This window comes from Triturus cristatus, chromosome 2_1 (assembly GCF_964204655.1).
Source record: "Triturus cristatus chromosome 2_1, aTriCri1.1, whole genome shotgun sequence".
NCBI classification, from domain to species: domain Eukaryota; kingdom Metazoa; phylum Chordata; class Amphibia; order Caudata; family Salamandridae; genus Triturus; species Triturus cristatus.
The window spans coordinates 171,453,223-171,468,279 of NC_140581.1; the positions used below are offsets into that span (position 1 = coordinate 171,453,223).

The 15,057-nt window shown below is 39.7% G+C and overlaps 1 protein-coding gene across 1 annotated transcript in view; it reads right to left on the reverse strand.

Annotated features, from left to right (window-relative positions):
* The window catches only part of EPG5 (ectopic P-granules 5 autophagy tethering factor), a 595,944-nt gene that overhangs the window by 542,411 nt on the left and 38,476 nt on the right, over positions 1 to 15,057 (reverse strand). Inside the window, exon 2 of the mRNA XM_085629140.1 lies at positions 6,428 to 7,354. Coding sequence (XP_085485266.1) covers positions 6,428 to 7,354 — 927 coding nt within the window. The remainder of the gene's footprint in view (positions 1 to 6,427; positions 7,355 to 15,057) is intronic.

A 15,057-nucleotide genomic window follows, 5' to 3' on the forward strand; every position in this document is an offset into this window, starting at 1 on the left:
GTGTGTGGATTTGTGGATGATATGGGGGGGGGGGTAGGGGGTAGGTCAGACACACTTTTCACTCCCCCCCCATGGAGGTACTCTGAATGATCTATTTTCTTCATTCACCTGAGGTTTTTGAGCTATTTTCACCCAAATTCTCAGGAGATTGTGCCCACCTTTACAGAAACAGGAGCCAAAAGTGACATTGACCACATACTAAACTCACAGAACATAGCACCTAAGAGGGTTGGAGGTTACCCCTACATGTTTAAGCGACCACAATATAGTTGTAGTCAAATTCAGTTTGGGCACCTCTGCAAAGGTTGACCTGCCCACATTAAGCAACCTAAGTGGTACTACATTAAATGACGTTCATTTTAAATGGTCTGGGAGTAATTACAATAAATATATTTCTCAGAATAAGGATCTGCTTAGTATCCAACAGTAGACCAAGAGAGATAGTTAAGTCATTTGAATCTATTTGCTCCACTACTGATTTGTACCTAAAAATAATACTCTTAAGAGAAATTTGTGCTAAGGATTTATTTGAGGATGCATGTAGGAAGGCACTTGCAGATTTCAAGAAGGTATTAAAAATTTACCCTGTAGATCGTATTGCAATTGCTCACTACAGATCCCAGTATAAGCAAGCCCCAAACATGAGTAAATCCATCATTTGGGAGGAGGCCTGGGATAACTTAGTAAAACTCATGATCTACAAGACTCAAGTCAGTTTTGGTCCATGTGCAACTCTCCGTGTATTAGAGAGGAAAATTATCCTTCTCTGGATTAGGGTGTTTAGGGAGATACAATGCATGATCTAACTATTCGAGCATCAAACAAGTTTTATGTGATCTGTTGCACTGATGAAATTTAAATCGGCATTGAGTAAGAGCCTTATGGGCAAAACAGTAGGGCCTGATGGGGATAACAACTGATTTGTTTGTTAATTGTGCACTCTGCACCCCACTTTTAACCAATCTGTTGAATGTAGTTAGTAAGGGAAGGCTCCCTTCTCCTTGATCTAAAACAATTATTGACCCCATTTTTAAGAAGGGGGATAGATCCGACCCCTAGTGTAACAGGCCAATTTCTTTGCTTGATAGTTCAAAAGCACTTGGGAAGAGTACTGCTGGAGAGGTTAGAAAACTGGGCAGAGAATCGCTCTATTATCTCTGATTTACAGTATGATTTCAGGGAGGATTTGGACACCTTAGAACAAAGCTTTAATTTGCAATGGTTTGTGGGAAATTACACGAAGGTTAAAAAAAGGCTTTCTCTTCCTGGCCTTTATGTACCTCAGAAGTGCTTTAGATTGTGTAACCAAACTAAATTGTGGCAGATTATGTATCCAATGGGCATTGATCCTCAAATAATTCATCTGTTGAGACATCTATATCAGAATGTTACTTCTAGAGTTCCATATGGATGAGGAAGTGAATGCACTAGGCCCTTTCCGGAGCAGAGGGAAGTAGGCAAGGGTGAGTTCTGGTCTCTTTTATATTTACATAGTATATACATGGCCTTGAACAAGCTCTCCCGCAATCTACAGCTGATTTACCTAAGATATGCATTCAACCAATAACTGCATTATTGTACATAGATGGCTCAGGTCCATTGGCTTGTACTGCGAATGGGCTCCACTCACTGTAAGACTCATTTACATTGCATATAGAAGAACTGAATTTAAAAGTTAATTGAAAAAAAGACTTTTGTCATGATTTGAGGAGGAAGGGAGTTTCTAAAACCAGATGTTAAAAACATTTGAATCCCTAAAGTATCCACATTTTGTTATCTGGGTGTCCTATTTGATAATCAGGGGAAATGGTAATCCAAAATACAGCTCGACTCAGCAGATAAAGAAGTCAGTTATGTATGTCTTCTGATTTGCTTCAAAACTAGGATCTAGGCAAATTAGAGAGATGCCCAAAATGTACATCTGTAAAAGCATCTTGGCTTCTATCTATGGGTCTAGTATCTGGGGTTGTTCTGAATGTTGAATATTACAAAGGGCTGAGAATATAGTTCTCAGAAGTCTCTTAGTTATCTCTCATGCTACCCCAGCATTCAATTGCCACTGTACAGTGCAGAGTTGTGGGGATTTGAGAAGGCCCACGACCTCTTCACATCCGAGCACAAATTCCTTAGGGATCTAGTGATGCTGCCCAAATATGTTCCCCTCTCACCCCTCATGCTTGATATGGGCAGACAATCTATTGGTGATGTAGCAAGGCTTAGGCCGCTGCTCTTCTGGGCTCTCATTAGTCGAACCCCTGAGCTTCTGCTTTATGCGGAAGCCCTATTTGAGGTTATCAGGCCAGACACTAGTAGTTAAGTGGGATGGATTTAGAACGCCAGGAAAAGGATGTCAGCCATAGGGCTCCGAGCTCACTGGGACAAGCAGGACCCACCGAGGAAAGAAGAGCTCAAACGTCTTTACTAGTAATGGGTGGACCAACAAGAATCTAGCAAATCAAATTTGGGAGACTAACTGCAGAATGTTATCTCCACAAGCAAGATATTTAGAGCCCTTTTTAGATATAATCCAAGTTCCACGGGACAGGACTTTATATATTCATTTCAGGTTTGGAACACTCCCTGTCTGTGAAACTACAGCTAACTGGCATACACGTAACCCAACCCCAAAGCACTGTCCATGCTGCAAGGCCCCGGTAGAAAGTGTGGCCCATGTTATGTTCGCATGCCAGGCATACTCCAAGCCGAGGGCGAAGTGGCTAAAACCGGTTTGCCAGCAACTGGGTACACAGGAACATTGCGTTGCCCTGTGTATTCTTAGGTCAGACTCTAGACCGCTCTTTGCCTGCAGTGTGGCCAAGTTCCTAAGCAATGCATGGCTTATAAGGTGAAAGAACCAGACAGGAACACGGCAATCCCCAGCAGCATGAGGACACATGCAGCTGATGTAGGGCTCTTATGATGGTGACCTACGTCTTATTTATACACCTTCCATGTGCACTTTATTTTTCTTAGTCTCCCCATAATGCTTCCCAGCAGGGGGATTGTAAATCGGGCCCAACTGAAGTTGTACGGTAACAGGATGCATCCTAGAGCTTCTCCCTACCTATTTTAGTATGTAATTCATGTATATTTTTATTCTACCATGTTGTATTATTGATCGCTCTATTATTGACTTGCTGAATAGCATGATGTACTTTGGTTCCAGCAGGGTATTAGGATGGATTGGCTGTATATATTTGTCTGTAATAGGCTTTTGAATGAACTGACAAACTTTATATTCTTTTATTTAAAATTGTGGTTTTATAGCTTTTATGACGCTTGCTTATACAACAACAACAACATTTGCCATAATGAACTGGGTCCTCTTTATACTGAAGATACTATTAGCTTACTATTAGAACCAATGCAGCTCTGTCATTCAATTTGGACAAAATCTGAACCTACTCTAAACAGGGATCTTATGAATGATTTCTTGTGCCTTAATTTCTTCCATACGATTGCCTGGCTAGAAGTTATTAGATCAAACTATAAATCGTTAGGACTCACCCAGGCCTTACAGAAGAAAGTATCTTCTTGCAATTATAAAAATGTCAAAATTTGAAACCAAGCAGAATTTGAAAAGATTGACAAGTGAGGCCAGAAAATAGCGAGAAATTGTTAGAGCTCGGTAGCAGCCCACACATTAACTCCCTCACGTCAAGGCCTTCAGTTTTATCTTAAATATGTTTTAAATTGCCATCAATTATACATTTTAACTCATTTTCATTTAAGTACAATTAATTTTATGGTGGCACATCCATAATAGTCTAAGGAAATAGAGTATGCCTATGTGATGGAATGTCTGCACAAAACACTTTACATTTAGTGGGTTTTTTTGTACGCTTTAAAAAAGTTCTGATAGCTTGTTTTTTTTAAGACAATTTGTATTATTTTACGTTTTGTAAATTGTGCTATGAGGATTTTGAAATCCTTACCTGATATGCATGCAGTTTGTACCTGAATTAATGATTCATTTTTGATATGTCTCTGTATTCATTATTTTTATGCTATCTTTTATATTTGTGTAATACTAACTGAATAAAGATTATTTGAATTGAATTGACTCAATATCTAAAAGCAGCCTTAGACATGAAGGTCGCATGAATATTTTCTTTGGGGGGCAGGCTGCATACCATTCACACCAAGTGTCAACATCCAGGGATCTTTGTAAATTAATTGTATGAAAACAAAACTGAACAGGAGAACATTACAAAAATATCTACAAGGAAGAGTCACAAATGAAATGTAAAGTACTTTCGTGTGAAATACAACCCAGCACCGGGAAATATTGAGACACGTCCGCATCAGTGCAGGAAATCAGACAAGCTCTATGGACACGTTTTGGAAGATTTAGTGTTTTAAATGGTGAAGTAATGCAAGATACCGTTATAGCCTGGGGCTTACTACATATCAGTGTATTCACCACCAAAACAAACGTGAAAACCCAAATATATGCCTTCAATTACATAGATCTCCATCACAATGGATAACCTTATCTAAAAAAACTTGTCAAGAACCATTATTTGCAACTTTTCTTCAGTCTCCTTAATTTTGCCAAAACACAACCAATGCATGACTAAGATAATTCTTACTCCTTCGCACAACTCTTGCACAGGTGGCATCTGGTTCTGCTTCCTCTCTTCATCCAGGCACAGAGGAGACTTTTGTGCGGGTCACATCTTAGGTCCAGGTTCTCAGGCAAGAGCTTTCACCCCTGCCTGCCAATGCTGAGATTCAAGGCCTCACGCCTGTCTACTTTCAATTATATCACTTGGACCAATGGCATGCTCATTCTTAAAGAAGCCAAGCGTCTTTCCATAAGTTCATATTATGCCTTCAAGTGGAAGAGGTTTTGCATCTGATATCTGCTATATAAACAGGTGGAGTTACAAATTGACCAAGAGGAAAGAGTACTGACTTATTTTAATCTGTCAAATAGAGATCTGGAAATTTTAACCATAAAAAGTATATTTGGAAACCATCATGGCTTATCAAAAGCATCCTTCACAAATGTCTTCTTCCATGATTCCGTGATTATAAAGATTTCCTAGAGGGTCTTGCAAAGGTGATTCTCTCCATCAGGAAGTCATCGATTCTCTGAGAGTTGAATATGAATTTATAAACATTATTGAGGTAACTCTCGAGGCAATGCAGAAAACCTCAAACATTTATCACAGAAGTTGCCTTTTTTAGTGGCAATGACTCCTGCAAAGGGACCGAATTAGCTTCAAATTCTTCAAATGGTAATAAAGTGCAGCTAAGAACTTACACTTCTTTGTACCAAAAGGTCTCTTGACCTTTCACATCAACCAAACAATTTTGTTACAAACACCATATAAGTACAAGGTTCTAATCTATTGTTTTGAAAATAAAGGATTCTCAAAATCTAAAAAATACTTTTTGTAAATTATGAAGCTGTTCTCACAGTACTGGCTTCCTCTAAACAGACCAAAGCTTGAAAGACAGTGTCTCCAACCATAACCTGTTGTCAAAAAGGTAATAGGCCTTTGCCAGGTAAACCTAAAGCCCAGTCTAACAGAAGGAAAGCAGCCATTGCAGATCATATGGGAAACATTCTAATCCCAGGTATTAGTCGTGCAACTACATGAAGATCAGTACACACTTTTGCAAAGCATTCCTATTAAGCATACATCCAGGGCAGATACTCTATGAGGTATTTTTGCATAACCATTTCCAACATATCTCATTCTGTTTCGGGTTTATTTGCTCCAAAGTTAGCTTTAAATTTGCTACTCTATTCTACAGTTTATGATTATCAATGATGATAAGGAAAGGAGCATAATTTTAAAGTGTGTACAATCCATAGAAGAAGAGAATTAATATTTCTTCTGATCGGTTTGCATACAAGTGAAAAATTTTGAAATGAGATACACCCCTTTAGGTCATCTGAAACGTTATTCATGGTTACCGTTTTGTCAAATTTTCCCATCATTCATCTGAATCGCTCTACTAGGTTATCATCTCGCAATCTTCTTGAATGCCAAAGTGAAAGAATGTACACCATTTCAAATAAATATAGAATTTGATTTAGAGGACTGTGCAGTTAAAGTATTGCAATGAACCAAATGCCAAAACTGCATTACAGAACTGTTTTGAGCCACAGCTTTATTCAATATACCACCATGAAGCAAAATGTGGTAATTTAATATTTAAAGAAATTGTCATTAGGAGGAAATTATCAATTAGGTTTTAGAAGTGGCTGAATATGGCCCATGCAATATGACCACAGTTTATGCAGACAAACAAGGTGTATTAAAAAATATTGCAATGAAATTTATACTACATATCCAAACTTCCCAATGCATTATGTAACCCCTTTGAAGTATTCCACTAAATGGTTTACAAGATCAAAGTTGTTTGCTCATGGCTGCACTTCTTGGGAAACTGTTGCATGCAAACAAACTACCTGTAGTGTCAAATGTTCGTCTATAAAGGTCCACAGTCTGCATGAAAGGCTCTCCAGGTCCGAAGTCATGCCTTGTAGCTCAGTTTCAGCAAGCAGCAACTGCTTCCTACATCGCCAGTAGTTCATGAGAAGTTCATAGAAGTCATGTCTATCCTGATATGCAATATGCTCAAATTCTTCCAAGTATGAGTCCACATTCTCCAACCAAGAACATGGCTCAATCAGCTTCAACTGTTCCTTGGTAAATGGCAGCAGCTCTGCAACAGTCGGAATTTCCGGATACAAATGTTCATAATGTATCAGAGGCTTGGTTGGTAGAATTGCTTCATGCCCGTCTATAAATTGAGGGGGAAGTTCCGGGTATATTGGCTTGACCTCTAAAGGCACAAGCAGTTCATTAACCTCATAGCAATGCTGTGAAGTCCTCGGCTCAAGCTCCAGTGATGAAAGGACTGCAGGTTTTGGAGCGACCAGTACATCTGATGTTTTTTGGTCAAATAGAGTTAGAGTTTCTTGTTGGATGCTGGTGTTGTTTGCAGTTTCATTGCATAAGGATAATCCATTTTTTTCTAAAAGTGGTTCTTTTTCTTCAGTTCCGAGATATGCCCGTTCATCACTTATCCTGCGTTCCTGAAGTTGAGTGTCTACAGGCAGCACGTTACCCTTAGCATCGTCCTTTACAGCTGTGCATCGAGCATCCACAGTATCCATAAGTGGAGAAGCTAGATGATGCACATCACAGTTTATTTCACGGAGGACATTTGTTTCATCAGTCAACTGGATTTCTGTAAATTCAAATGTCATCTGTGTTTCCACACTGGAAAATGGTTGAGTAGGAGGATCGTTTGCTATCTTCAGGCTGTCTTTATCAAAGTCCACAGTAGCAAGCTCTTCTTTTCGTACCTGAATGGTCGATTTCTTTTTTTCCTAAGAATCAAAAATAAAAACGTAGATTTTAGAATTGGTAAGTAGTAAAAAGCATGTTGTGGAAAGCTGCAACAGTATTAATGGTACTATTGCATTACAAGCACTTAGCTCTGTGTGTAGACATTAATAAACTGGTTTGACACTTTTTAAAAGTGCACAAAAAACTAAGACATTTGGAGAACACATGATAATAAATATAACACAGCACAGGCATCTCACTGTGAGCAAATATACTTGAAAGTTTATCCAACCACATGTAAATATACAACCTTTAATGCCAGATCAAAAAGGAAAAATATTTAGCTGCTGCTTTACCACTAGGACCTGTTTTCACCTATATTGTTAGCATGAACCCTTGAAAGCTACAGAAGGAAAACACAGCCATAGGAGAGAGTGATGAAAACCAAAGGAAGCAGGAATGGCAGGTGTTTGATTGATGCATCAGATGTATGATAAAGCTTTATCAACCTTCTATCTGACCTTTTCTGTAATGAGATTTTCATGAATGAATGAACTGAAGATGTGTAGCACAAAATTAGAGGAACAGCGTGTCCTGGTACTGGGTTTAACTGCCTATAGTCAATTAAACAGAAGACAATAGGAAGGTCCTTAGAAGCTTGTGGAAGTAAATCAAGTTCCTCCTGCCAGCAATATTCACACGAAGTCAATACAGGCTTTTGCAATGATCGTTGAAAATGCAAATCTTACAAAAAGTAACAGGAGAACAGATGACTGATAAACAGTGGCCCTCTTGTTAAAGGCACTGTGGCAGAAGCATAATGAATTAAAAAGAGCCCACTTCAGCACCAAAAGCCAAAACAGCATTGCAAGATAAAGTGAGAAAAAGTTAATTGGTTGTGATGGGGATCAGATGTGCATCTAAGTTCTGGATGAGGTGAAGTCTGTGGAGGAGATATTTTGGAGCAAGTGCAATGGAACATTTGGGCACAGTATTTACTCTTTTCTCCTACTGGACATAATAGACATCATTTCTCTTTGGGACATTTATGACCGAAAGAAGATAAGCAGGGAAATACAGGAGACAGGATTCAGGAAAAGCTCTGAAACAAAAAACAGGTTTCTTCTCGGAGTAAGTATGAAGAATTTCAAGGCTCCAGATATGCTACAATGCCTCATATTCCTTTCCTAAACTGCATGATGCACATGTTGTAACCAGCGAGGCAAGAGTCCTCTCTCTGCTTTCTTAGAAATGGTTAGATTTTGTTTTCAAATCAAGTGCAATGTTGCCTTAGGGGACTCTAAATTCACTCACCTCTTAACCGCTTTTGGGATACTACTCAACCTGGTCTCCACATCTATTATCTCATGCTGAGCAGATATCCATTCTCAATAAAGTAGAAACTTGCTTAAAAATTGACAAGCATCATGCAACCTACCTAAGCATTCAAATATGCACCTTTCTCTTTTTTTCCTTCACATCATGTCTGCACATTTACATTATCATTATCATTTTCATCACATCCTTGCTCTCAAACTCTCTTGAAGAACTTACTCTAAAAAAATCAGCTTAGGTAATGATTCAGACAAAGTTAATTGCTTTATTTTTCTTCGATGTAACAGGCATTAATGTCTCTTTAACCTTCAATTTCAGAGGTTACCTATTTCACCCTTGACAGTTCTCATTGCCTCCTGCTCTCCATCGAGCTTGACACTGAGCCCCAAATCAGTAGTAACAGCTACTCTTGAAGGCTCATACCAAACAGAAAATGTCACCATCTGGCTGTGTCCAACCAACATGGAGGCTTACATGACCCAACAGAATGGGCCTAAAAGCAAGATCACATTAGGCTATCTATTGCTGTACCTATGGCTTAACAAATTGAACAACCCACTCAGCTGGTTTAGAAACAGACGCTCTAATCTCCCATTGATCTCATCTTCACTATCAACATCTGACTTCTCAGACATATCCTGAGCCTGTTATTGCAAATATCATAAATTTACCCTAGTGTACGGTTCTGCTTAAAGCAAAACATATCTTTAAAATATCTTTAATGTAAGTAACAGTTGCAGCTGTACCTCAAACCATAACCAATATGTGATGAAAGGCTGCAGCAGTATATTGACTCAAGAAATGAAAGCTTGCACTATTGTGCAAATATCATATCAGACACCTATCACCAGTAGCTTTCGCCAACTAATAGTCTCCTAACATCTAAGAGAGCCTAAAACCGAGATTTAAATTGTTTAGTGAGATTTGTTACAATAATATTGTGAGACAGAGAGACTACCATACACCACAAGACAACCCGTCCTGCTTAGTTAAGACTCCAATTGCACATCGAATCAAACCAAGGGTGGCATGCTCATGACAATAGCAAGTGCCAGATACCACTGAAATATTTAAATTTTAAATACATTCCTTTTTAGGTCTCGCCTTTGGGCCTGCGGTGTTGCTGTGAGGTGTTTGCATGCAGTAAAGGGCTTGCAGCCTCACCATCAATAATCATTTGCAGGCTTGATTTCCAGTCACTGTAGATGCATCCTAATTGGCCACCACACCACTGCCTTTTACTTTTTCAGAGCACGGAAAAAGTACTAATTAATTTAATTTAATTTGTGTTCCTCTGCTACTGGTGTCATACTTTTTTGGGGCAAGAACGCTTTTTGTAACACTTTGTTTTTAGCGTTTCAGAATGGCATTTATTTATTTCGACCGGTATTGCTTTTCGCAGTGGCACTGTATCGCCATTTACATTTATGTTTACACATACATTTCACTTAGATATAGGTTAGCATCGGCATTACTTTGGCATTTCTAATGTACATATTTCACATTGTTGTACCTCTCTTTCAATTGCACGGATTAACAGCAACATGAATTTGGTGTCTTAGCTTTCTTCATCTCCCCTTGTTTTTCGAATGGCCTTTTTGTTTAATGTCACTTTCTACATGGCACAAGCTATTTGAGCAGATACAATATAATCCATGCAAAGTGATTTAAATCAGCAGCCAGCTGGCACTATTTTCAGATCAGCAAAATGTCATTTACTTTGTGTTCCTCTGCTACTGGCGCTGTACTTCTGCTTCTGATAACTTTTTGGGCCCAAGAACTTTTGGCAACGGATTACAAGCTTGGCAGTGAGGTGCCAGGTCCACCCCGCAGCTGCGCAGCCAAACCTGTGGTGAGGCCGCCTGCCAGATTAGGAGTTTCCTCCTGTCTGGTGGGCATATTGCTCTACAGGACTATTTTACATGGCAAGGACTAATCAATTGGTTACCAAACAATCCATGCAAAGCAATTTAAAGCAGCAGCTAGCTGACACTATTTTCGGATCGGCAAAATGCTGTTCAGCGCCGTTTGGATACAAATGCTCCTGTACTGCTTTCAGATGTATTCTGCCTCTGTGGCAATGTAATCCATGGAAAGCCTTTAAAGCAGCATCCAGATGAAAGCACCGCTACTGTGTACGCAATTCTTTTTTTTTTTAACTAACTAGGGTCCTTTCAAGTGACTACTAGGTGCCCGTTGCACTTTAATAAAACTAATTCCCTTTGTATGGCACAGTTTAATATCAAAATAAAAAAAACTGACTACCATAAGTACTTTGCAATTAATTATGTCTTTATAACAACATAGTACATTTAAAACTACACAAAGATTTAACACATAATTCTTTATAAAACTTCTACTACAGATTTACATCCGATTTATAAATGTAATTAAGAAAAATAAACGAATACTAGTAGACAAGCAGGCATATCAACCCATTTGCCTCATAGGTGTTAAAAAAATAAATATATTACATTTGTAGTTAAGGTTACCATTAAAAGGTACGCCCTTTAAGACACTGTCTCCGTGGCACGTTACATTAACATATGTTCATACTACAGGACCATTCATCCATTAACACACACTTAACAAGTGAGACCACGTACTTTTTGGACCTGTACTTTGATGTGAAAGCAACATTCTAAAACATTCACACATATGTAACAAATAATAACAAAGGAAAAGTTACTTTAATAGTCAGCAAGAATCCACTGTGCCTAGGACTACGATCCTGCTTTCCTATGCACAAGCAGTTCAGTTACATGCTTCAGACCAGGTCGCTACTATTAAAGCATTCCATGCAACTGCATCTGTTTGTAGGCTGCATTTTTTAAATCGAGCATCAGCGCGCATGCGCTGTCTGCAAGACCTGCTGTAATCTATCTACAGAGGGAAATTCTGCCTGCTGCTTAACATTGGTTCACGTCTGTTGGTCTTCTTTGGTGCATCCTTATTGGTTGGCACTCCGGTACATCATTTCCGTATTGTACTCCAGAGCACCGGCCAACTACATTTCCCTTACGCGGTAGCAGTTTTTTGTGTTCCTTTGAGGATGACTTCAGTAAAGGAAAAGTGTTAAAGAAAGCTTGCAAATATAGTGCTGCAGGCTGTCTGTTCCTTCCTCGGTCTCCACTCTTCCTCGCTCTCCGCTGTTCCTCGCTCTCCAGCTATGCTGGGACTCTATCTTGTCCACCTCACCTCCACTTTTTATTTTCCTTTAATTACTTTTTTTTTTAAATCCCCATGTTGTTGTGTGTTGGCTGCGCAGCTCAAAACAGGTGCCTCTCCTCATTTATTGTGTTGTTCTGTACCTTACTTACCGTGCATATACTTGTGCATTAATTGCTAAGAAGCATATCCGATAAATAATATTTATGTATGGACAATAGATTTTCAAAAGGGACATTTTTACATTACACGTGCTTAAGGTGGTTCATGTACAACATATGTTTTCGGTTTGAAAAGCAGAAGCACCTATTGCCGATCAGAGATCTAATATTTATGCATTATTTCTGGGCAGATATTTTTCTTCCAGTAATAACCGGATGTAGCTTTGGTGCAAGAGGTGCATTGGCACCGGTTCCTATTTCTGAAAGGGTTCCTCTGACCCCATTGTAGCCGTTTTCTTTATTATCACCCTTCAGTTTACATTGCTTGCATGAAGATTAATGTCCCCTTGCTGTGCCTCTGAAAGTAAGATCACGTTTATAAAGCTCACACCGGCAGCAGTGGGAGGTGGGAAACTGCGTCACGGCAAGGGAGGCTAGTGTCCAACAACTTGCAATGTGAATGCAGCGGAGGAGGGGGATTGTGCAACACTTAAAGCCTGGAACATCACGACACAGAGTAGCCTTTCAGTCTATTGGATATTGTTCAAGCCACTCAGTTTGGTGTGTTGCATCGGCATGCCACCGTGCAGTACTCATAGCAATATTAACTCATGTGTGCAGCAGTGAACAACTACGGGAATGTCCTTGCACAATATTTTCTGCAGCACCCATCTGTTCTGAGTTAAATCCCTTGCAGCGCCATCATTTTCAAGACAGTTACAGCTACACGTGCTAAATTTACACATGATTTACAAACATGTTTTGTCAACGCTCTTTAGAAGGTTCTTATGGTTTAAGGACACATGTGGTTGAAACATGCAGCGCATTCTTAACAATTAGGAAGGGCAGAGCTGTCCCGGGAACGCTTATACATTTAATCCATATATTCAGATGTGTGGTGCAAGAAGCCCCCAAATTCAAGGAGCCACCATGCCTTTGAAGGGCTATGAATATCTGTGAGATATGGGATGCTGTGGTCCTCTCCTCATATTCTGCAGGTATTGTGCCACTGGTCCCATTATTGTGAAAACAAGAGAGCAATGTCCTCCTCTTAAATAAATATTTGTTTGTGTGAACACATTCAGATCTGCTTACATATTAAATGTATTCGGTTTTTTTCTGCAGTTTGTTCTGGCTTTTGGCTTATTGACATTCCGATTCTCTCTAATGATTGAGGAAGGTCCGACACTCTTTTGTGTTGTCTTTTTTTGCTTTATGTGCTGTCTCAAAGGCCTTGTTTGTAGACACATATAATTTCTTTACCAAATAAGTACTCATATTGTTCTGTAATCTGCGTGTACATTTTGTGCCGCTGTGGCAGTTAGCCTTTGTATACAGGTGCCCCAATGATCAACCTATTTGCACTCTAACCATTACTTAACCTGCTCAGTCACTCACCTTTCGTGCACCCACTCAGTCTTTTCTCACACGATCAAACTCACCCACCTACTGAACTGCTGTCATTCTGACCATTACTTACTTCCCCACTACCTACCTACTCTTCAACCATTCACCAACTAACCCATTCACAAGCTCATTCTTCTACCTGATCACACACCTATCCGCCTAATTGTTCTTTCAGCCATCTATCTACTCATCTGCCATCACTCGCTTACTCATCTGGCATCATCAGTAGGCTCCTCTGCCGTTATCCTGGCTCATCTATCTACCAAGCTATTCGTCCGCCATCCAGCTACTTAGCTGTACAGATAACCATCCACTTTTACTCTCATCCACTTAACTACTCTTACTCACAGCATACCCATCCCCCCTCGACTTACTCATTTATCCACACATAAACTTCTCCATCTACTCACTGGTCTGTACATCTGTCCTCACCATACACCTACTCACCCACCACCCACTGACTACTTGCCCATTGTTGCATCTGCTGACTCACTAGCCATCTACCCGCCATTGATTAACGTGCTCATCCTCTTATATTTAATCACTAGCAAGTGAATAATCCACCTGACCCTTACCATCCACCTAGTCCCCCATCCACCTACTTACTCATTCATCCTCCTGACTATACATTATTATGCCTCCCCATTCTTTCAACCATCTTATGTATCCATCAATACTTCTGCAGACTCACTAATTTCTCATCTGTCTAGCTGTCCATAAACATGCTTATTCACCAAATTATCCACCAACTACTCATACATTCGCCTAATCATTGCTATCCACTTACTCATCAAATTGTCCATGACACACATATTAAATAAAACTAAACTCGCACATCAATTACCACGCTTCTCCACTTGCACATTCACCCACCTAGCTACACATTCATGCACAGCGCACCAGCTTACCCACCTATTCATCCTCCTCGTCGCCTTCAGTTAGTCCACTCACCGCCCATTGATCCAACTACCCGTCAACTCACTATTAATCTACCTACTCATAGTTTATCCACCTATTCACACACTCACCACAGTAACTTTTTAGAAGTGGGAGCCTAAAACGCACAACTCACCAATGCAATTAACTATCCCGGCTATCAACTTCTTTCTATCCATCCAATCTTCCATCATCCGCATGCTCTTTCACCATTCATTTTTATGTTTGCCAACTAATTCCCTCTTCACCTACTTATGCATCCACCTCCTTACTCATCCATCCATCTAACACTTTATTTATCTACCTACTCATTCATCTACCAAACTATTCACTCATTTGCCTACATATATTCATCCATTCACCTAACAATACATCCTAATACTAATCTATTCACATGCTAGGTCATCTAGTATTGACTGCCTCCCTGACCCATGCAACGCTATTCACTCATCCAACAACATGTACTCTTACTGATCCACCCGTTTACCTAGACATACACCTTCCTATCCACCTACCCATCCACAGTTCACCTAGGGATACATCCATGCACCTTCCCATCACATCCATCAGCCCATTGAATTACTGTCATTCATCCATAAACTCTTTCACCTTATATACATCCATTCACGCACTCCTATAACTATTCACACATTCGCCCTGCATCCACCCATTTATCTACCTATGAATTCATGCATACACCAGGCATCCGATTATTTATCCACCATCCACCCACCTCT